Genomic DNA, 25,704 nt, shown 5'->3' on the forward strand with positions numbered 1-25,704 from the left:
TTCAGCTGTGCAAATATGACACCTTACCACTGTCGTGTATCACTGTATGGTTTTAATTTTTAAATAATTACCATTCATAAAAACTTATTATACTAAATAATTATTACCCATTTGTTTGAGTTAAATTTAAAGATAATCATTAAAAAAAAATTAAAAACTAAATCAAACATTTATATTATTTACAAAATACAATTGTAACATGTTTTATAACTACCCATAAAAATATTAGGTAAAAACACAGCCTACCACCAATTAAGTAAGTTAAGTCTAAATATATACAAATAATTACAAAAAAAAAAAAAATTGTTTTGGATAGTATTTGTTCTATACAATAATTTAAAAAAAACTTTTCCAATTGTTTTTTTATAAAACATTAAGGTGACAGGTAACCTATGCAAGTAATATATATATATATAATATTATGCTACAATATGCTTTACATAGGAATAATTTCTTTTTTTTAATACAATAATATTTATACTGTTAACGTATATCCCAAATGACATTATTTTTTGTATAAAACTTATAATTTTCATACACATTACATATACAAATACAAAATAATAATACTAAAAAAAATTAAGATCGAGTTCATTCGGAGTCACCACAAGAATCACTTAGAGATAGTCCCGATAACCGTCGAAAAGTTGTTTCGTTTTGTTTTGCTTGTTCAGTGCCAGAGTCTGTACTCAATGAGGTAGTGGACATTTCTTCTAGGAAGTCAAAATTAGCAATGGCCTCACGTTCTTTATCGCCAAATCGGACGAAAAAATCACTACGGCCAACAATGGATTGTCTGAGGCCCATTGTAGGTATCTTAAGTACTCCATAACCATCTCGAACAGCTGAAGCTAAAAAAAAATTAGTTAATAAAAAAAAAATTAGTTAAAATACAAAATTACCTTTTTTTTGTCTCCGCACTCGATGTAATCTGTGGAGTCGGTTGTAAGATTCGTCATGGTTATAAGTAAAATTCATTGAAGAACAGTAATTTTCATTATTGATCATCTGATCATTATCTGAACTGCTATCGACGACTTCACTATGGTTACTAACGGAAGTGGAACTGTTATTTAAAGAAGTACTCGAATTACTACTTGAAGAACTTCGACTCGAAGTTAACATTAGGTCAAGAAGGTTTGCTCTTTCCTAAATATAAAAATTGAATAGTAAATTTATAATTTGATTATAAAAATAATATAAGTTAAATATGTATGTGCTTAATTATCAAATGTTAGTAATACTGACCATAATGTTTACTTAACTAAATATTAGACTACTATCAATCTTGGTTAAATGTAGTTAAATATCATACTAGTTAAATATAATTATCTACATTACAATTTATACATTTTTTTTATTGGTATTTATTTCTAATAATAAAGTACTGTTATAGATAAAATTAAAGAAAAACAAATAAAAGCTATCGTAAGTATTTTAATGATACAATTACACTTAAATAAATGAAAAAATTCGAAAACTTTTATTTATCAGTAAAAAATTAACAGTTGAATAAAAGAAGTCTCCATTTATGAATTAAAAAGCAGGGGTTTATTTTTCTATATTTTATTACATATAATGTTAAAAAATATATAAAATTGATTTAAGAACAAACCTGTATTTTGATATTAATATCAATACATTTTATTTGATTTTAGAGTAGTGTAGTTATATTTTTAATAAGATAATTTATACGTTATTACCTTAGAGCGTATTACAAATTGATTTTTAATGTCGATTTAGATTACATTCCAGTTAATTTAACAATGCGTAATGGTAAATGACTAATTAAAATTCTCATATTTATTATTAGCTTCGATGCGAAGCTGAGAAGGTATTAATTTTAGTATAATTTGTGTATTTTTTTATTGATTTATTTAATTTAATTTTTTTATGTCTGCTACCACTTTTTTCAGCTATTACCGAACCGATTTCTTTCAATGATACATCAAAATATTACAAATCGTATCTAGTCAAAGACATTACCTCGAAAATTGAAAATTTTCCTTCGTTTCCGTAAATGGGGGAAATCTTCTAAAACATGGCAAATTTAAAAGTTGCTAATTTTCGAAATTTTTTCAATTTTTTTTACTTAAAACTGTCATAACTTTTTGAAAAATAGATGAATACAAACAATTTTTTTTTTAGATACATTAGGTATTTACCTATCATTTGGTAAATATTTTTTTTTAATCTGAGCCTTTACCTGCCCACAAGTGAAAATTCAAAATGACAACTTTTTCACAAAAAATTAACTTTTGAAAGTGTTACGGAAATACACACTTTTATATATCTTAAATTAAAACTAATTATAATTTACTTTATTATGAGAAAAAAAAAATTTGGACTTTATTTTGTCTTCACGATAAAAATGGTCCCGTATGCTATTTTTGTGTCAAAATTTTCGATTTCATATTTAAAATTTTAACTTAATATTTCTATAACTTTTTGAAAAAGTTATGGTTTAATACAATTTTTTTATTATATATACAATTTATAAATCTCTGTCGTTTGACATACTTTTTTTTTAAATCGGGCCATTTCCCTTTATACAGGGTTGGTTCAAAACTTAAAAATGCGTATAGAGAGTACAATTTTTTCAACTTAATTTTCGAAAATGTTCCAGAAGTACTGACACTTTTATACATATATTAGATTAAAGCTTATTTTAGCTATGATTAAAAAATCTTTAACCATTTATAAATTAAAAATAAAAAAAAATAAAAAATATAAAGAATTTTTTTTTGAAAGTATTAATATTTTAGAAGACTACTCTAATTTAAAATTAAATTTAATTGGTGTTTATAAGATTTGCCCGATTAATAGCCAATAATTGTAAGATTTGTAACTCTAATATAAGCACTACAGTTGTGGTCAAAATTATAAGACACCCTCAAATTTCAACTAATTTATTTAGAAACGTAATATAGATATTTAAAAATCTAAAAATAAAGTATAACTTTATATTTTTTTTTAGAAATTTTCAATATTGGTAATTATGGAAAACCTTTTGTTTTTAATAATTAATTTAAAAAATCCATTTTAATGTGATTATTGTTTAACTTATTTATTTTATTAAATAAAAAGGGAACATAAGCTGTTCATCTAGCATTCTTTTCGTTAATAAAATGTGAAAAATATTCAAATACAAGAAAAAGAATTTATAAGTATTAAACACTAAAACCTTATCGAAGAATAACTATTCTATGCAATAGTATCCATTTGCCCGTTCCCTAGACCTCAACATAATAGAAAATGCTTGGGATCAAATTGAGAGAATGATCAAAGATAAACATGTGCGGAATCTGGACGATTAAAAAAATAAATAGCTCTTGCTTGGCAAAATTTAAATCAAATTTACTGTGGGAAACTTGCAGAATCTATGGTAAGAAGAGTTCAAGCTTCTATAAAGCTAAAGGAGGGGCAACGAAATACATACTAAATAATTAAACTTATAAACTGTTAAATAAATGAATGTTAAAATAAAAATTATGTTATTTTATTTGTATAGTTAAAAAAATGACGTTTTGTTTCCAAATATTATCAATGTTGTACATTTCTAAAAATATATAATGTTTTATTTTATTTTTTAAGTTTCTAAATATCTATATTACTTTCCTTAATAAATTAGTTGAAATAACATAAAATATGCTTTTTCGTGTGATTTTTATCTAGCATATTGAAAAAATGAATTTATTTGACAGTAAATTACCAAAAATAACTATTTTTACGGATCTCAAAAATTCTTATTCTTTGCCTGTGGTTTAAATTATTTTGACTAGATCGACTTGAACATTTTTTTCATCAAACTTTATTATCCAAATAACACGTAGAAAAAAAAATTATGCAGTTAGATGTTGGTAAAATTTTTTTAGAAAGCTTCTAAAATTATTTATTGACTGAAATTTGCAAAAATAACATTTTTAATGAAAATGTAAGTAAAATTTAAGTAACAAATGGAATCAATGCAAAATAAGCGATTTTCTTATAAGTTTATGAACACATTACATAAAGAAAAAAGTTTCATGCATTTACATGATTTATGTACAAGCCCAAAAACTAAATGCATGAAATAAGATATCTGGGGGTGTCTTATAATTTTGACCACTACTGTATAATTACTATAATAAAATCAAAGAATTTATATTGTATATCTTATATTATTTCATTAATATTGATATTATGTACTAATTTAGGTATTTTTATACAATAAATTTTGAGATATAAGCTAAAACTACAAATTTTTTTATTAATAATTTATACCTTATTTATTATTACAACTTGGTGAAAATCAATAATTTTTATTTATTCGTATTTAATTAAAAAAGTATTTTTCAGAAAATAGTAATAATTCATAATTAAAAAAAAATGTAGTGGTCAACGTCAAATCAAACGCTTTGTATATAAAAAAAATAGACAAACGTACTTTTGGATCAGCAAAGTCAATATCTCTTTCAAGATGAACCCATCCAGTAGGACAGCAGCAGGTTTCGTCTAGCTTTGTTTGTAAAGTTATCATATGCTGTTCAGCTGATATCGGAGAAATAGCCATACGATCTATTGGAGACATTGATAAACCGTTGTCTCCAACTACTGTCATTCGGTTAAGTTGTTCAATAAAGTCTTTTGAAGATGATGGCCATAAAACTGTTTCAGCTGTGCAGACACTACTAAAATCAACACAACCGCCTTCTCCAGACGATGCTTGTGGCGATGTTGACTTACCAGTAGAATCTTCATCTTCTTCGGGTACAGTACGTAGTAAATTCACCATTGAAGAAGATGATGACGTGATTGATGATGAACATCTTGTGTTCTGTGTTCGAATGGGTGAATATTCTGTGTCTTCTGGTAAACATTCAATTTCGACATCACTGCCACACAAACCGCTATCCTTCGAATTGAGCAAATTATCACTACTACTATTGCTATCACATACAGGTAGTGACTTAACAGCTGAAAACGAAGGAGTAATTGAAATTATAGTATTGTTCGTTTTTTCAACGGTTTTTTGCTGATCGTCTTTTGGGTCAGTTACAATGTCCTCTGCTTGTCGTGAAATACAATATTGTTGTTGTTCGGCTATAAAGTCTAGAACACTCTGAAGAGCAAGTTCACGTTCCTGTATAGCCATATCAGCAGGTCGTTGATATTCACAACAGCCAGTCATGCTCCGTGATGAAGTTGATGCCAAACTTTTGGAACTTTCAAATTTGACTAATCGATAAAAGTCTCTTGTAAAATCGGTACCAATAATAGAGCTTGGAGGCGGTAAAAAATCGACGCTATCACTACAGCTCACGGAAGACCGTTTTGAAGGTGGTGTCTCTGGAGTTACATATTCATCGGCACTTGACCAAGAATCCCCTGGTGAACCAGTATTACGGTTGTAGTGATTCCATGATGTGGCGTCTTTAGCTGATGAACATTTGTTTGTATCTACCCACTGATCCAAATGACAAGTGATATCTGAGGTATCATTTTCTTCAATGCAGGGCAAAGAGAGTGGTTTTATATCATTAATCGTCTTTCGCCAAGAGCTATTAATAATATTTACATTATTTAGACTACCTTCCCCTGAAGTCATAGCCGCTGCATCTTCCATGCTCCAATCTTCTAGTTCAGATGCATCATATTCCATTCGCTGCTGAATGGCTGTACGGGTCTCATCGAGTCGGAGCCAATGTTGTACATAATCCATATCCCAAAGCTCACCTCCACTATACCAAGATGTACGGTCATCATCCTCAGCTATAGTGATAGCTGTCCCTGTTTGGGCACTAGCAGATAATTTTAAAATTAAATGTGAATCAGAATAGCTTCGCATTATATGTTTTACAGGTACTGAAGGCATATGTCGAAATGGAGGGTAACTGTGTCTTGGATTAATGAAATTAAATGATAAACTAAGAGGTAAAAATATCACATCAGTATCTTCGCTATTCAACATCCTATAAAACAAACAAATAACTTAAGCTCAATTATTTTACTTATCAAATTCTGTATATTAAATAAGAAGCTGAGGAGGTATAAATTTTACTATGATGTATTTATTTATTTTTATCATTATTATTTTTTGTGTTTATCACTGTATTTTCTCAGTTCTCACTGGATCGATCATTTCAATGATACATCAAAAAATCACAAATATTATTCAGTTGAAGGCATTACTTTCAAAAATTGAAAATATTTCCCCGTAAATATGGTAAATCCCAAGTTCAATTTTTTTTTTTCAATAATTTTATATTTATATTTTAGGTCAAATGTCGAAGTCTTAAAGGAAAGCGAAAATACACTTATACATTTTACAGGGTAAATTTTAGCAGCTTTAATTATCAATTCAATAAGTATAGTAAAAGAATGGAAGCTGTCTTACTAAAAAAAAAAATTCTAGCTACCAATGGCTTATTATAAATTACAATTTCTAATTCATAACTAAAAAATGATAATTAACTGAAGAAGGTCAAAATAATTCAATTAATTAAGTTTTAATTAAATAAACTTTTTTCTTTTTTTTTTTGATAAATACATACTTAACATTTAGAGACGCGTTTGCCATAGAGGTAACGGAAATATAAAATTATTTCATTAACTTTTTTTATAACTAATTCCTTCTAAAAGTTAAATACTGTGTACAGATTTAATAAAAAAAAAAAATTTACTTAATCTAATTTATTATCATTCAGTTTATTTTGGAATACATTAGTAATTGACTATAGTTAATTTCATTCAAGTTATTAAAATATTAATTATGAAAAAATTACTTAAATAACTATTTTAAACATTTTTCTACCTAGAACAAGGCGATGACTCAGCTAAAACATTTGATTCATTTTCGTTCGTTTCTTTTACATCCTCCAAATCTTTTATGGGTGCTTCAGTATTACCTTGTACGTCACTAGACATAGTTGAATACCCTTCATCACGATTACCACTCTCAGGTGTCTCATCTCCAAGTACATGATCAAATTTTAAAGATCCATCGACTATAATTATATGTATAACTCAATATATTTGTTTATCTAAAACACAAGTTAAAAATCTATATTATAACTACCTTTATGAGGACAACATATTTCTAAATTTAGTGACTGTGGTCTTTTATAGTAAAATGTTGATTTGCTAACATCACTATTAGCGAGTCTCCTCAACCCTTTGGTAAGATCACAGCTTAATGGTCTTTCAATAGTCATTTTCTAAAAACGACAATTATATTACAATTACTGCATATTTGAAACGGAAAACAATTAACTTACAGTAGTTGGCGATCGGTGAATATCAAAAACCACAGATCGAGTTTCAGCTACAGGCATTATTGGTGAATTATAATTGATTTTTTGTCCTAAACGCTGTACTATTAAAGTTGAAAGAGCACAGTTACCAGTCTCTAATTCTTTGACTCGATGTTGCAATGTCGAGATTTCTTCTCTTAGACCCTAAATAAATAATTATTTTTATTGAACATTGTTTTTATTATTATACAGATTTTTAGTCAACATGGGTCAATTGCAAACATTTTATAACATTGAGTTATCTAATGATGGTCATCATATTAATTTTGTATTATTAACCTACTTTTTGAGACAAGACTGCTTTGACAACTTGTTTGGCTACGTCGTCTAAACACTTTTCATATTGTTTACGTTGTTGTTCACCTTCCCTTTCTATGCGACTCTTTTCGTGTTCTAATATTCGTAGTCGTTCAACCAGAGCTTTTTGTACTTGACTAATACCCTGTTTAAACAAGTAAAGAAAGGTTAAATTGTCGTCAATGCATTTCTATAAACCATATGGTGAGTAAACTTACCGTTGCTTCGAGAGTGTTAATTTGTTTTTTCAAAGTTTCGTTTTCTATTTTTAGTTTAGTGATAGTGTTTTGCAATTGCAATATTTGGTTCTAAAAAGTGAAAATTATTTTTAGACATAATCTATGATATAACCATAGAAGTATGGTTGTCTTAAGGGACGTAGCAAAAACAACGTCAATTTGTTATTTGCTAAAAAAAAAACTAGACTTGTATTTTATAACATCTATAATATATACATGTGGAAAAAGTGCAATAAAATGTGGTAGTCATAGAAGATTTATAGACCACTGCTGATGGTATTTGGATGATTCGCGAGACCCCGTGAGACTAAAATGTAGTAGGTGGTTGATTTCAAAAAAATCATTAATCTTAGAAACCCCCGTGTCCTCTTTCTGCTTTTTCTCTTTTTCTGACTATATCTATACCTCAAAACTGAATAAATAAATAAATTAAAATTAATAGATCATATTCTTATCATTCAGATCAATAATTTTCTAATGTCTATAGCACAATTATAAGAAATATTTAAAATACTTCAAGACATTTGTGTATACATAATTGTCTATGGACTTTTGAATCAAACTAAGTTATTTAAACATTTGAAAACACGTAAAAAATTATAATAAATATTTTAATGCATTATTCAACTTATAAATTAATTTGATAAATATTCAAAACATAAAATGATATAAAAATATACTTATTTATTATATACAAAAAAATAACTATAAAAATATGATTAATTAAAATTAGGTAATTAAATAAATAAAATAATTTTAGCTTCGATGCGAAGCTGAGAAGGTATTAATTTTACTAAGATGTGTTTTTTTTTTGTCTGTTACCACTTTTTCTCAGCTCTCACCGAACCGATTTCTTTCAATGATACGTCAAAAGATCACAAATCGTATCTTATCGAAGACATTACTCTCAAAAATTAAAAAAATTTCCCTCGTTCCCCGTAAATGGAGGAAACCTCCAAAAAAATTACAAATTTAAAATTCGCTAATTTTCGAAATTTCTTCAATTTTTTTTACTTAAAGCTGCCATAACTTTTTCAAAAATGAACAAATCAATATAATTTTTTTTTTATAGATTCTTGATGTCTTTATCTATCATTTGGTATATTTTTTTTATAAATTTAACCCTTTAACAGTCCACAGGGGAGGATTCAAAATGACAACTTTATCACAAAAAATTAACTTATTCAACTTAACTTTTGAAAGTGTTCCAGAAATACTGACACTTTTATATATATCTTAAATTAAAGCTAATTTAATATACTTAATTAAGAAAAAAAAAAATTTGGACTTTATTTTGTCTTCACGGTGAAAATGGCTACCGTATGCTATTTTGTGTTAAAATTCTCGATTTTATATTTTACATTTTTAACTTTAAAATGTTATAACTTTTTGAAAAATATATGGATCAATACAATTTTTTTATGAAAAATAATATTTATATACTTCTTTAATTCGACATACATTTTTTTTAAATCGGATCATTTTCCTTAATACAAGGGGGGTTCAAAACATAAAAATGCATATAGAAAGTAGAACTTTTTCAACTTGACTTTTGAAAATGTTCCGGAAAGTCTGACACTTTTATATATATCTTAAATTAAAGATAATGTAATATACTTTATTATGAAAAAAAAAAATTTGACCTCTGGACTTGTCTTCGTGGTGAAAATGGCTACCGAAAGCTATTTTCGTATGAAAATTCTGGATTTTATTTTTTACATTTTTAACTTTATAATGCTATAACTTATTGAAAATTGTATGGATGAACACAATTTTTTTATGAGAAATAATATTTTTTAATTATCCCTTTTTCATTCAGGATATTAATAAGAAAATAGCAGATCATGTAGCTTTTGGTTTTGGAATAATCCACCAATTTTTTTAAATTAAACACTATCTAAAGATTTGCATCGAAGCATTTTTTTTGATAGTGATTTTAATCACTGTCAGATATCATTTTACTTGATCCAATCGTGAATCATCAAATTTAATTAAAATATTTTATATTAATATTTATAATATATTTTTGTATTTTAATGTTGTAATATTTAATAGTAAATGACATGACATATTTTATCAAAAAATTATATCCACATTTCGATATAAACACAAATTTACGATTAAAAAAATTAAAACAATATTTTTTTGATCAAATATTAAATTTGTAATATAAAAATTAACATTATATCAACAATATATTTATCAATGTAATAATCAACAATAAATACATAGTTGCTAAATCTATAAGAGATACAAATTATTAAGTAGTAAAAAATCCATAAAATTTGTTTTATAAAACATATTATTAAATATTTGAAAATTACCTTATTACTAAGTTACTGCAACAAACCCAAAGTTTTAAAAAACCTAATATTTATTTTGAGTTTCGATTAGTTTTTAGCGAAAGTCATGTTCATAGAAAAAATAAGATAACTCGAATAATACAAATAAACTGTATTTAATGCAAATATGCTATACTTCTATTATTTTCTTACTATGATAGACCAAATTTTATACCATAAAATAGTCATGGTAATATTCAAAATTTTGCGAAATTTAAAATGCTGTAAACATTTAACTATAAAACATCAAAATAAATTGGCTGCCAATTTTTTTTTTTTCAAAAATTGCTGTTCTTAATATTTTTAAACATATTTCATAAAATTTTTAATTAATTTTTTAATAAAAAAATATTATTAATTATAATATTTTAATAGTTCTAACGAGTGTTTTTAAATGATGTTTTAAACAAAAGTAACGAAAAATATTCATTAGATCAAAAGTTATAAAATATGTAAAAATCTCATATGGCACTTTATATAGAATGTTCAGTAAGTCAATGGATTTCTATTGTTCTCATTATTTGTAATAACTGGATTGTTTCTTTATTTACTGAACACTGTCTATGTGTGAACACTCGTATATCTCATCTATGTCGTGTCATATGTACTGCGACCCCACTGTGCTGGGTTTCTTTTAGTTTGGGTACTATTAAAATCTTGTAATTATATGTAACACAATTATCATCACTTCTTGAATACTATTTATTTTTTATTAATCAACATTTCTATTTTTTTATTTGAAAATATCACTTTTTTTGACATTCTGACCGACCCCTAGTAGTTGGGATTATGGCGAGGAAGAAGAAGAAGACTTTTTTTGACATTCAATATTAATTAACTTATTTCGTAGACTATACAATAAAAAAGGTATTGAAAGAATTTCTGTAACCCGTAGAGAAAGAAATTAAATTTCTCTGTGTTACCAATTTAAACTTTTGTAGTATATTGCTTTACTGCGATAAGTGAAAAGTTAGGGGAGGATAAAGAATGCCAACCATAATTGTTGTCAACAGTGGTTACTGCCGACGACATATAAATTAAGATTCTCTTGATTGACACATAGTTAATAAAGTATTGTATTCATAAACTAAATTTCGATTTAGTATAGTAGCTATGATATGAATATAAAGAAATTAGTAATAGTGTTAAATATATTTTACATTTATTGAGTCTTAGCTAGATTTAGTTGTTTAAAATATGATGATTTACTAAACAGACAGATGTTTTAATCCGAATGTCCAGATAGCCGGAACTATAATATAAGAAATTAATTCTTGTGCAGCTGCAAATACCCGCTTTATAATTTAGTTTGCATGATATTCATGTCATAAAGTAAAAAAAAATAATAATTATTATTTGACAATCACAAAAATATTATTAGGTATTGTTCATAATTATAATAATAATTATAAAAATAATTTGAGTATTATAAATTGTAAGCCCAATTAAGAAAATATTTGTTTTATTCGTAAACAAATGGTTGTAAGTATATATTAGCATAGTATTATATGAAAATTGAAATAATTATTTTAGTTCAAATTACCCTTGCATATTATTGATACATGATCATTTGTTTGTAACTAAAAAATATATTTTATTAATATTTTAGTCATTAATTTTATGTTTATAAAAAAATCTATAGTTAATTAGATCCCACAATTGGGATTACTTCTGAAAAGTGGTATAAGTCTAGTTATATTTGGTATTTCATAATCGTGATTCTATATCACATATGAAGCCATAGTATGTAATGGTAATTGACTATGTGGTGTGAGAAATTATAGTTTCTTCAAAATTAAATGTTAGTTCCTATAATTTTCCTATTGGTATCGAACCAAATAAGAGACTTACAGCATAGTTATTGGTAAAGTTTTAGTCAAACAACACTATTGTTAAACTTTTCACGGCTATAGTTATTAATTTACTATAAAAATCTTTAAATACTATGGAGTTTGTAGAATCAACAACAATCTTAAAAACAACTAAATCAACTACTGGATTCCACAAAATATATATTTTACAAAATGTAGTTTTAAAAAAACTTAAATATAAATAGAATTTTATAATATAATAAGAATTTATTGCATTTGGCTAATATTATTTAAAATTGAAAAGATATTTAAAAACTAAAATTATTGAAAATTTTTATTTCAATAAGCCACAAATAAACTAAAAAATTGTGTATATATATATTTTAAAAATAATGTTACCACACTATCAGCCCTAAACGCGTTACTATTATTCTCGAAATACATATATACAATTGTTTAGTATTTTTTGTGGCTAATCGAGTTTAAAAATTTTCAATATTTTTTAATTTCAAATTAATATTTAAATATATTTTTTATTTTTAATAAAATTTGTTTGTTTATTTAGAATTAAATCCGCTCATAATATTAATAAATATTTTTGAGTAATATAAAGTAATTATTTTGTTTTATTAACAACAAAAATTGTTGTTCTAATATAACCAAAATAAAGTCATATTTTAAAGTAACATTGTTTAATTTGCTTTTTTTTTATTAATTTAATATTGACTTTTGAAATTATAAATTTTAAAATACTAGAATTATATTCATTATCATTTGAATATTTATCTATAAATCATTAATTTTTCTAAAAAAATGTACTTGGAATTCCCTACTTTTAATTTTACAAAATTCATATACTTTTGTCACACCTGTGAGTAATTATTAATATAATTTTATATTGAAATATTGACTTTGTTAAGTTAAACATATTAAAACTAAGCAATGTTATGAAAATTACAATATACATGTTTTATGACAAGAAGAAAATAATCACCATCAACTACTTAACAGCGTGACGCAAGTTTTGAAAAAATAATAAAAAGTATAATTTCTGATGCAATATCATTCATTTAACGGTGGGTGTTAGGGATGTGACATCTGGCCTCCCCTTATTGGGTAGAAATGTTGAACGCGCATAATCGCCGAGACACTCTTTACACCGTTGTATTTATTAAACGTTTATGGTGTTATAAAAAATAGGCGGATATTTAAAATACATGATAATGTACCTTACCAAGATTTTGTTACTCTAATTGAATTATGAAGACCATAATGATGCCTTACAATATATTCATAAAGTATGATCATACATATAGACCATTTTTATAAGTCATTTTTCCTAATGTAGATTTCGTTATGATTGATTTAATTTCCAAAGCATTTGCAGTATCAAACATATTTTTTAGCTTCAATCCGAAGCTGAGAAGGTATTAATTTTACTTTGATGTATTTTTATTTATTTATTTAATTTAATTTTTTTGTGTCTGCTACCACTTTTTCTCAGCTGTTACCGAACCAATTTCCTTCAATGATACGTCAAAACATCACAAGTCGTATTTAGTCGAAGACAATACCCTCAAAAATTAAAAAAATTTCCCTTGTTCCCCGTAAATGGGGGAAATCTGCAAAAAAATTACAAATTTAAAAATCGCTAATTTTTTCAATTTTTTTTATTTAAAACTGCCATAAATTTTTTAAAAATTACTAAATGAATATAATATTTTTTTTTATAGATACTTGAGGTATTTACCTATCATATTGTGTATTTTTTTTTATAAATTTGACCCTTTACCTGCCCACAAGTGAAAATTCAAAATGACAATTTTTTCACAAATACTTAAATTTTAAAAGTGTTTTGGAAATACTCACACTTTTATATATATATATATATATATATATATATATATATATATATTAAATTAAAACTAATATAATATACTTTATTATGGAAAAAAAAATTTCGGACTTTATTTTGTCATAGGAGTGGTTCAAAACTTAAAAATGCGTGTAGAAAGTAGAATTTTGTCAACTTATTTTTAATTAAAATATATTTATTGATTTCTACGTAATCTAATAACCAAACATAAATAATTTTTATATTGATTAGAAGGATTTTGTTATTATTTAGGTCATATGCGAAACTCTAATTACAGATATTAATTTTAAATAATTTTTGCAAAACCTACTTCACTATTTCTGAAAAGTATGAGAAAAATTATTTTATTTAATCAGCCTTATTAGATAATTAATAATTATTTTTACTACATTTATTTACGCAAAAACGAATTTAAATAGAATATTATAAATAAAAGAAGTAATAGTTTTTATTGAGTTAAATATTATTTAATTGGTGCTATTCAAACTATGACCAAAAACATTATCTATTAGAAAATGGTTTGTTCACTCCCTTTTAAAATTGATTTAATACTAACGTAATCTTTCCACTTAGATATATTTAATTCAGTCAAAGAACCTTTGTAATTTAATTTAACATAAATAAATGTATGATTTATATTATTTATTTAGTGAATAAATTTAAGATTTATTCCGTAAATCAACTTTAAAATGTTATTAAATATATTTTAAAACTCAATAAATTATATTATTGTTGTTATAATTATATGTTACATTATTTCATTCAATAATGCAGTATTATACGATCTAAAATAACTTTTAAATTAGTTAGATAACTTTAATTTTCTATTATCTATACATTTGATTTTAAACTTTTGATTTAATTCATAACATCAAAGATAATTATACACATAAGGGAGAAATAACAGTAACCCCTATTTATGTTATTCAAAAATGGTCCTTTTCCTTTTACATTCACATGGTGAAGAGAAACGATTCACGTAATTAATGATCTGAAGGTTTGTGCAGGGGAAAGTAATAACCAAATCCAATACCCGTTGCAAGTTTTTGAGTGTTAATTAGCCGAGGATTTCTAAACTTCACCAGTAAGCAAAACTCGATATTCATTTATAACTATTGTTATAGTTAACACCTAAATGTCTCCATTATGGTTGTAACAAATGATACTTCAATTTCGAATTTAAAAACTATTGAAACTATTGCCTTTGAATTATAATGAGCAAGTTTTAGCCAAATAATGTGTATTTATTATATTATAATAATATTTATGTGTATGTTTTTGTTATTCTAACTCAAGTATAGCTTAACATGAAATGACTTTGCTTTATATTTACAAAATAATTTAATTATCAAAAACAAAATAAAGTTTAAATAACTTTAAAAGTTAATAAGGCTTTTCTTAGCAAGATTGTTCTACACTGGCATCAACACTACCATCTTATCCTTGTATAATTAAGTTGAACATAAATTATGTTTTAAACCTGAATACAATAATATTTTTAGTTATTATTTAATCAAATTTGGTATGAAGTTTTAGATGAAATAATAAAAATTCTAATTAATTAATTTTTTAATATGCTATATTATAAAAAGAGCTATATCTAATTAAATTGAAAATCTACTTAAAAAAAAAAATTAATTAAAATTGTTTTATCCTTTATGTTTTTAAATGACTCAATAGGACTCTTCAAATCTGTTAAAAATGCGTTTATTTGTACAGATATATATATAATCCAAATGACTTTGATATAAAACTTAGTACTGAAAACGCTGTGGTAAGAATAAATGGTTACATTAGCTACATTTTTATACGCGCACATAAAACACCCTATTGATAAATTACTTTTGATGTTTAAATATAACTATTATAATTACTAGGAGTTATATTCTGATGTTTATTTAGCTGTTACTGAGTCGACTGTCGCAAATAACTGTTAACAGTATCGGGAAAAATCATACATAAGACTTACAAAAAAAGAAGAAAATATCTAAATCTCTAAGGTTAAAATCAGGAAATTAACCTCTTTGCAGAGGTTATTGTTATATTTTGAATAATTAAAAAAATAAATATTAATTAAAACTAATGATATTTTTAGGGACTGAAATTTTATGTGTGTCCAATAATAAACTAAGGTTTCAGCAGTAAAACAGGAGGGTAACACATAGCTGGTCAAAATGCCACAGTCACACGATAGATTTGGGGTTCTGTAATGAAGTGACGCGGTTCTACTGTCGACTACCTCCTAACCTGTCCTCACATGGGACTAGCTGTACACGTGGCGGAAACGAGTCTCGAGGGATATAATAGTTCTACATAGGGCGACCCTGGTTAGTAGACAACTGGACGCGCATAATTTGTAAACGGCAAAATTGCTTTTGGAATACAAACACAAATTTACTATATCTGACTAATTTTAGAAAGCAAACGATAAAATAATAATTGCTTTTATATTATTCAACAGCGACATAAATTATAAATATCATTGCCTCTACACTAATTGCAGTATTGATAAAGAACAAGTTTTTAAATAGTTTTTACTATAAAAATACTTTTCAAGTTATCATTTCATCCAAAAAGAGTAATAAAAAATGTCAATGTAATTTTGAAAACTGTTTTATTTGACACCTATACCAAATAAAAAAACGTTTTTATTATGATAATAATTTATAATTTACGAATTTTCCTAAAAGTATACTTAAAACTAGTTAATACAAAAATCAGAATCATTTTTGATAGGTAAATTTACACATCGATTGAATTCAATTTTTTGATTAAGTATGAGTAACACGTATATTAGTATAAATTAAGTAATTTTATATAATCCTATGCATTGAAATATTGAAAAAAAACCGCTCACTGACTAACTTTTGAAATTAATATCGTTAAAAGGGTAAAGTTTTGGAAAGTTTTAACCGTATGAAGACCATATACTCATGGGAATTTCACTCTAGCAGCTTACATTTTGACGTTTTAGTGCATACTAAGTTTGCAATGTCATCAACGACCTCAAGTTTCAACCCTTGTAACTATCACATTCTCCATGAAAACAAATTTATCTTATGTCATCACATAAAAAAATCTGTTTATTTTAAGCTTAAAACACTATAAAGTTTATAAAAATAGTGAAAAAACATAGTTTTATATTATAATAAGAAATATGATGGAATGTGTTTAAATAAAAAGTTGTTGTTGAATAAAGTTGTCTTAAATTTTTATTTAGTAATTAATAATTGAAAAGTAATAAAAAAAGTAAAATAATATTTAAATGAAATAATACTTTAGCAATAGAATATTTAGAAAAATAATTTACAAAGATATCACTTCATTTGTACAAGTAAAAAATTCATTTTAAATTCACCCTTTTCAATGATATCATTGTTTAACTGAATTCAATAAACCTTTATTCAATTATAGCTTAACGAATAACAAGATATATGATTTTAATGCACCCATAGGTTAATAAAAACAAGCTTATCAGTAAACCACAGTCATTGATGAAGAAGGGTGACGGCATATATAAAACATTTAAAATGTATACTTATGTTATTACAAAACGGAACTACCCATAGAAGTAAAATAATTCAATGAATGTACTAAAATCAAAACTTTATATTCTTGACCTAAGCCACTGAGATAGATGACTGCAGCATTATTGTTAAATATACTGTTGGAATAAATTTTCTATCGAAATATTATCATGCAAGGTGCATTGAAAAAGTAAAAAGTGGAAATTAAGTAAAATTAAAACTATATTAAAAATATTATTAATTTAAAAAAACTAAAAAATATTAAAAATATTAAACTCAAAAGCCACAAAAAAATTAATGAAAAGTCGCGGATACGTATTTCGGAAACAATGTTACCATTATCAACGCTAAACNCAACGCTAAACACATACACATAACACATAAGTATGTGTTTAGCGTTGATAATGGTAACATTGTTTCCGAAATACGTATCCGCGACTTTTCATTAATTTTTTTGTGGCTTTTGAGTTTAATATTTTTAATATTTTTTAGTTTTTTTAAATTAATAATATTTTTAATATAGTTTTAATTTTACTTAATTAACTAGCCACAAGTGATCAATTTTTATTATAAAAAGTGGAAAGTTGATTATACCACAAAATTATCATTTATCACAGTTTTTGTATAAAAATGCTATGGGGTTTCTTAAGTGACTGACGAAGGGTTTCTTTGGTCTAATAAGAACTGTATATCACCGACAGACATACACCGTCTAAGGGTCCTTGCAATTAATTTTGTTTTTTTATGTCTGTTTATACTACCGATATGTATTTGGTTTTTCCCAACGCGTTGCAACGATGCGATTACTACAACACAATCATACAACTGCGGGGGGAATGACGTCATTTTTTGTGTGTTGTCTGTAAACCACTAAAATTTATACTTGCTAAATCCCTTTTTATTTTTTTGACAAGCTTGACAACGGAGACGGAAAATGACTGAGACCGGTTGGGGCTGTAGAGAAGAGCGAAAACAATAAACCCTTGGTGCTAAACGTGGAATCGAATTTGAGTATGGAAAGGGTCACGTTTACTAAGGGTAGTAGAGACACGGACTAACGCATAGCACCCTAATTTTTGCCATAGCTCTAGGATGTCTTTGTGATACACTATTTGGGCATGTGTCGGTTATTTGTTTATGTGGGCGGGTAAAATAGCTTGAAGCGATCGATTAAAATTTAACGAGAGCAATACTATGGTTTATAAAATTCAATCCCGACAATATTGAAGGAAACCTCATTAATAATTAAATATACCGCCCCCTTGTGTATCTTCATTATTTAGTCAATATTATTTTTACAATATTCAATGGTTTTAACTTATCAGTAAATTAGGTAATAGTATTTTTTAAAGATTTAATTGACTACTTACTTCATAGGAATTTGCTGCTGAGTGTCGGTCCTGTTTCAGTTGTTCAAATTTGGATTTATATTGTAACAAAGTTCGCACAGTTTCTTCCATTCTAAAAAACAATAAAAACAATTTTTGTTATTAAAATCGATAAAAATGTTTTCGCAGTATAAATAGAATAACAGACTTCATAATCAGACGTTTATTACTTTTTTTCCTTAACGAAAGTAGTGATACAAAAAACCATAAGTATCATATACTTAACATATAGAATACAAATATCGTCTTGAATATTGCTTACAATGTTGGTTAAATCACTGAAGAAGAAATTGAAAATCTTAAAAAGTGCGCCCGGCATACGAGAAAAATTTTAAGAAGATAACGATAATAAAATAGAATCTTCTGGATGTGTATCATCTTTAAACACGTGTACGTATATTTTAATAGTTTATTGTTTAATGTACATTTCCATAGCATTTAGTGCATTAAAGAAAAATAATATTTTATTAAAATTATACGGCTTCTGAATTGTTCCATATCTCATGTCATACAATAGGCATGGTAACTGTTATTATTTTTTACAATAAGTAGAAAAAATTCCGGATTCTGCAAGTATAATATAACTTTAAGTGTGTAAAATGAAAAAACAAGAAGGGAGGCACATTATTAAATAGTAAAATAAAAAGTAATTCAATATAAAACGATAAAATTACAATACAGCCAAAGAACAATAAATTATGTGATACCACATATAAAAAAAATAATTTAATAATTTTTCTCGTCTTTTGGGACGTACTGATGCAGAAGAACTGTTTAAATCAAAAATTGAAAAACTAATAATATGCAAAAGTTATGTAATGAATTGTGTTATCGGTTAATTTAATAATTCAACTAACAGAGGGAAGTATGAAAACGGCTCATTAAATCTCATGAGTCATACTTCTCAAATCCTTTACCCTTCTTTCTCATGCACTTTAATAGTTTAAATAATAAAAAAGATATTTAATAAGCTATATTCAAATTATAATATAATTTAAAAAAATAAAATTTAATTTAAATTAATTTATATCGTCAAATAAGAATATTGTAAAATCATTATTTTTTGTATATTTAACAGTTTCTATATATATTGAACTTTATAATTAAACATTATAAAAGATGCACACTACGGTACATTCAACTCTCTATCTCTAATCAAACTACTAACAGGTGAAATACTTCAATTTTGATTTTTAAAAACTCAATGTATGTGTAATGTTATACATATTTTTGAATATATCGTTTTATAAATAAAGTTTGTCGACAAGAATAAAGTACTAATTTTAATCAATTTAATTACTCTAAAACATCTATTTTGTAATCAATTAGCTATAAGCGTACACAACTGATGTTCTAAATGTTAATTAATGATGAAGAATCACAATGTTTCTTTATATTTATAAAATGTGTATTCATAAAAGGGGTTGAAAAGTATGAATATCAACCCAAAATTTAGTAATGGCGACTTATTATTCATCCTATTATTAAGTACAAAATAAATCTTTCAACTTTCGTAACTTTTTGTTTGGAACTATTATTTTTTTTTTTGAAATGCAACGCAACTTAAAAAAAATACTGATATTTTTATTAAAATATTAAAAGAGACAAATTATTATCAATGAATTAATCATGCAAAACAATGACAAAAAGCAATATTTGTTTAAATATTTTACTTTAATTTTGTATTTAGTAGAAAAAATACAAAACACGAAAATGAAATGCATTATTAATTTTCAAAATTTTAATACAAAATATTATTTTTTTTGACTTTTGTTATTCAATATAGACTTCATTAAGTAATTTAATAACACTTAAGTATCGTATAATATTTAAAAAATGCTATATTACCATATTGTAATTAATAGATAATAAACATTCAATAAAATCAAAATATACTTTTTTAATTAATTAAAAAAGAGTTTCATTAAAAATATACAATATTCCTCTGAATGTCATTATAATTCCCCTCAAGTCAATATCATCGATTGATAAATTCGATTTATTATAAACACTATAAAAATATATATGAGCTTTGCTTATCAAATAACTTATTCGAATATATATGAAGTTGAATTTTCTTGTTTAAAGATAAGATTTAACCTAAAAGATAAGACGTCGACTCCAAGACGCTACGAGTGTAAATATAATACAGGAAATTAACTTCCTATGTTTAAAATACCTTCAAGTTCGCTACTGGAATGTTCTGACACAGAGTACAACCCAAACAACCCTTTACACTATTCACCGTAAAGAAATTCTTGTAAAGGTATACAAAGTGTGCGTACAACCGGAACAAGATTCATAATGCGTGTAATATCACTGTTTTAATTATTCTAATATGCGACAAGACGTTGTTCACACTAATAAACGAGTTGCACCAGGTTAATAATATATCTCGTATACATGTTTTGGATTCCATTAAAACATCATCATCGTAGTAACTGAATTAATAAATCTTACTGTCGTAGATAGATTCTATACATTGTTTTCTATCAAAATAATTAATATTTATGTTATTCTAATAGAATAATAAACGACTTTGCAATTAAAATGTAATAATAACAGAAATTAATTAATACGTAAGTGCATGTATATAATGGAAGTTAATAAATAAGAAAGAAAAAATAATTAAAAGGTATACTGTATCCGCTAAGTACAGTAAAACATACTTTAAATAAGTCGAAATCAAAACTTTTATAGTAATGATGGCAGAAATTTGTATAAACATCAATTTTTTAGGACGAGTTTTCGAATAATTATTATAAAATTATGTATTAATAGCTATTCACTACATAAAATAATTATTTTACTATAAATTAATTTATAACTGTATTTATTTTAGTTGAATTGATTTGGATAGTATTGATATTTAACTTTAAGTTTGTTGATTTAACTGGAAATCGTCTAATGACTTTCATCGGGTTATTAGTGAATATAAATTTGAATAAATTATTTTCCATTCGTAATAATTTAGTACTATGGAGTTTAAATGAAAACTTGGAAATTTCCAAACAAAGTTATGCACTAGATGGTAATTACGTCATTAAAGAAACTTTCGAATTGAATAGTAAACACCAAAAAGCCGAAGAGGATGCACAACAGTTTATAATAGATTTAAAGAGCAAGCGGTATCTCTACCAAAGGATATTAATGATATTAATTTGTTTAGAAAGCAAATGCATAAATGCAGCCGTAATGCTCGTTAGTGGTAACAGCAGTAACCCAAAACGATAGTTATTAATTCAATCAATATGAATTAAGTTAATTACGTCAACACATCCGGTAATGTTTTTAATAAGATGGGTATAAAAGAGTATTATGAAATTAATATTTGTATATAGTTTTCCATTGTTTTATTTTATAGAAAAATAATTTTATTGTTACTGTTGAAACTTAAAAATGATTATATTATTACAATTTTAATATCACAAACATCACATCTTACTTCATTTAAAAAAATTTACTTTTGAAAAAAAATATCAAGGGCAAATGAATTTATTATAATTCTGTATTAATGTCAAAAGATTTTTCTAGTATCTATGTTTTATCAAATATCTACGGATCTTGTACATCTATTTAAAAATCTTAATATAAATTAAACATAATTTATAAATATATATTATTATTAAGTAAATAAATAAAACATATAAATAACTAAAACCAACATATTTTTACATGTTAAATAGATTGGGGTTTACATATTTTACTATAAAATGCTAATAAAATTAAATATTTTTATGATAAGAAGTATTTTTACATTGTTAAGGACAATTTATGAAATTTATTGAATTATAAATATGAAAATTATTATATATATTTTATATTATAAAATATGAATTTTATTATTTTTTTAAAAAAACCATTGTTCATTCATGAATTTCTTATTTATTGAAATAAGAGATGTATTTTAACTACACTAAAGAATACTACTTTTTGAAAGTTCAACTTGGCTTTTAGAGAGGGTCGGCAGATTTTTACGAATATTTTTATGAGTACTTTTGACAACCAAGTGGACGTCTTGAGATTCGAATATTATATGGCATTTTCCCGAGTGGCGTGTATTGTATTCCTAAGAGAGGGCTGTTAAAATATAACTATAGTGCCTGAAGTTCTAAAACAATGATTGGGTCGATAGAAAATGAATCGAGGTTTTTGGGTAGCAACTTAAACAGTCTAGTAGTTATAACGCTTAGTAATAAAACAATGACTTTGATCTTATTAGTTGAAGTCTGGTCAAAATATTTACTATTTATGGGTAACTTTTAAAATATATATGATGTCTATGGGAAATATAGAAATTTCAAAATATATTATCAGCATTGTTTATTTTCTTATGATTTAAAATCTATAAACCATAATCATAAAAACAAGAAAAAGCTATAGTGACTAGATGGCTTTGGATTCATAAACTTTTACAATTTTAATACGTGAATTTGAAGCAATTCATCTCCGTTCAAAAAATAAAAAAAACAGTATGCTCTCAAAGTCCACTTTATCATATTCAATTGATTATACAAACAAGGAATAAAGAGTTATTGAAACTAAGATTTCTTTTAATCAATACATAAGAAGGTTATGATATGTTAACGTTAAATGCTCGAAAAAGATAAAACAAAAAGTCGTTTCCCCTCCAATTGTATACCGTGTTGTGTTTGCTCGAACGCTTTTGACGGATACAAGGGGTTGAAATCTGTAACAGTCTCAGGTGTAGGCTTATATTTTACATTTTGTTGTCAACTTGAATAAAAAGACACGGGACATGATAAAACTTCGGACAAGTTCGATTTCTGTACTTTCCTGGTGCCAGTACCCATTTGTTTGGCTTGTTCTAAGTTTTTACAACTAGATGTTATTAAAGTAAAATGTATAACACTCATACTCTTATGAAGTTAATACAAATAGTATATTGTAATATATCATTTTTAATTCCGTAAAATTGTATAAAAAAATATAGCATTACGTATTAGTTCTATTAGACAATAGTATTTATAATCTATCAACGTAATGACATTACGCCACATTATTTGATTTTCATTGATTTGTTGTAAAAAAATTAAAACAGAAAAGCTATTGATTACTAAATAATTTCCACCTTTTGTAGAAAATTGAAAAAGTATTTTTTGATAAAAATAATAATAGAAGGGTTGTATTGTGTGATAAAAAAAAAACCACAGTGAGACTATAAGAAAATGTGTTAGACAAGTATTTTTCTTGTAAGGATTTTTTCAGTCCATAGAGAGCGATATCAGAAAAGTATATATACACACACACCCATAAACATAATAAGCGTTAGCTGTAAAGACTTCACCGACGATGCCAAAAACCGTGAATCAATTTTTATTTGCCTTATCTTTGTATTTAATAACATACCTATTCTATCTTCTAGTGCTATAATCCGAAGAAATGGAATAATCAATACAACCTGTCTTTTAAATTAGATAAAAGAGAAATTGCTTAGAAGCTTTGTGAAAAATACATGGCTACTGTGGTGAAAAGCATACGATAGAGTGAAATATCATCCAAGTCTGGTAATGAGTTTACTTAGATGGAGTTTTACAGTTCTAAATTGGAGTGTATTAATGTTTAAACTGACATATGTTTACAGTCTTAAGCTAGCCAAATTTGTTAGTAAATACGCTTGATATAAAAAACTGTATGATAAAAACATAAATAATGAACATACATAAATGATGTATAATAGAAATTTCTTGTTACGTAAGTTTGATTTTTATACAATGCATTTATAATGTATAATACTCGTTAGAAATAGAGGTATCTTATGTCTGCTCTTTTTAAGTTCAACACCTGCAACTTACTCGACGAGATGAATTTATTTTCTCATTCCTTAACTCCCCTTCTTTTTCATTGCTAAAGACTGCTGACAATGGAATACGCAATTGACGGTAAAGTTAAGGGGAAGCCTAGTGGATAAAAGATAAGTTTACGTTTTATATGTCTTCACAGCCAATGAATATTCAGGGACGTTATTTTTCATGATAAAATAGGCGACAAAGTTTATTTAAAAATTACTCATTTTTAAGATGATATTGTTCTCTATCTACATTTTTTTTAATGCTAGCAATACTAGCAATATGATGCAAGCTGATAGAACTTTAAGAAACGGTTAGTAATTTAGTTTTAAACATATTCATACAATTAAGAATATTTTTAGGTGAAATTTTTACCTAAATTACATAAATTCTTAAATTTTATTTAAAATTTCAATGAAACTTAGATTATTATAATTTGTTGGTTGCTTTTGTATAAAATTTAATAACAAGGATAAACTTATGAACATTTTGTAAAAGAAAATTCAATTAAAAATAGCAAAATATAGTATTCATAAAACAATTTTTAATAATATTCATGTTTAGAGTAAATTATAATATAGAGTTTGGCTTAGCAACCCTTATAAATTTGTACAGATGAGCTGATTATATCTTATCTTCTTTATTGCAATGAAGGATTGGTAGTCCAATGTTTGTACATATACAAGGTGTTCTACCAGTTTTTAATATCTTTAATGACTAAAAAGTATTTAAAAAAAGTATCAAAAAATATTTTAATTAAAAGTTACTTAAAGTGTCAAAAAATGGCGGATAACTCTGAATATTATGCATATAATTGTGATACAATACTGCGGTGCGAAAAGAATATGAAAATATGAAATAACAAATAATTTACCAGATTTCATCCAGTTGGCTGAATCAAATATAATTTTAGTTATACAACATAGTAACTCTCCCTTTTAAATAAAAACATTTATGTATTTTTTCATTTAAATACTTGTATGTTAATGTTTATATGAAAATTCCGTTAAACTTCAAAATTAAAAACTACTTATAGATGGTTATTTTGAGAAAGTGATCAAGTCAAATTTTGTCATTTTCAATTTATTTATCATATTTAATGAAAATTTTTTACTGCGTTAA

At 25.4% G+C, this 25,704-nt stretch overlaps 1 protein-coding gene across 5 annotated transcripts in view; it reads right to left on the reverse strand.

Moving 5' to 3' along the window:
- Positions 1-239: 239 nt before the first annotated feature.
- The window catches only part of LOC126902564 (uncharacterized), a 160,051-nt gene continuing 134,586 nt past the window's right edge, over positions 240-25,704 (reverse strand). For 2 of the 5 annotated variants that reach the window (XM_050679955.1, XM_050679956.1), the window contains 9 exons: positions 18,755-18,845; positions 7,808-7,897; positions 7,576-7,734; positions 7,257-7,436; positions 7,058-7,196; positions 6,794-6,986; positions 4,427-5,951; positions 903-1,149; positions 240-851 (listed from right to left, as the gene is read on the reverse strand). In XM_050679955.1, coding sequence (XP_050535912.1) covers positions 592-851; positions 903-1,149; positions 4,427-5,951; positions 6,794-6,986; positions 7,058-7,196; positions 7,257-7,436; positions 7,576-7,734; positions 7,808-7,897; positions 18,755-18,845 — 2,884 coding nt within the window. In that variant the 3' untranslated portion in view covers positions 240-591. The remainder of the gene's footprint in view (positions 852-902; positions 1,150-4,426; positions 5,952-6,793; positions 6,987-7,057; positions 7,197-7,256; positions 7,437-7,575; positions 7,735-7,807; positions 7,898-18,754; positions 18,846-25,704) is intronic. The other 3 variants (XM_050679958.1, XM_050679960.1, XM_050679959.1) reach the window with 3 other exon arrangements.

This window comes from Daktulosphaira vitifoliae, unplaced genomic scaffold (assembly GCF_025091365.1).
Source record: "Daktulosphaira vitifoliae isolate Bord-2020 unplaced genomic scaffold, ASM2509136v1 Scaffold_3, whole genome shotgun sequence".
Taxonomy (NCBI): Eukaryota; Metazoa; Arthropoda; class Insecta; order Hemiptera; family Phylloxeridae; genus Daktulosphaira; species Daktulosphaira vitifoliae.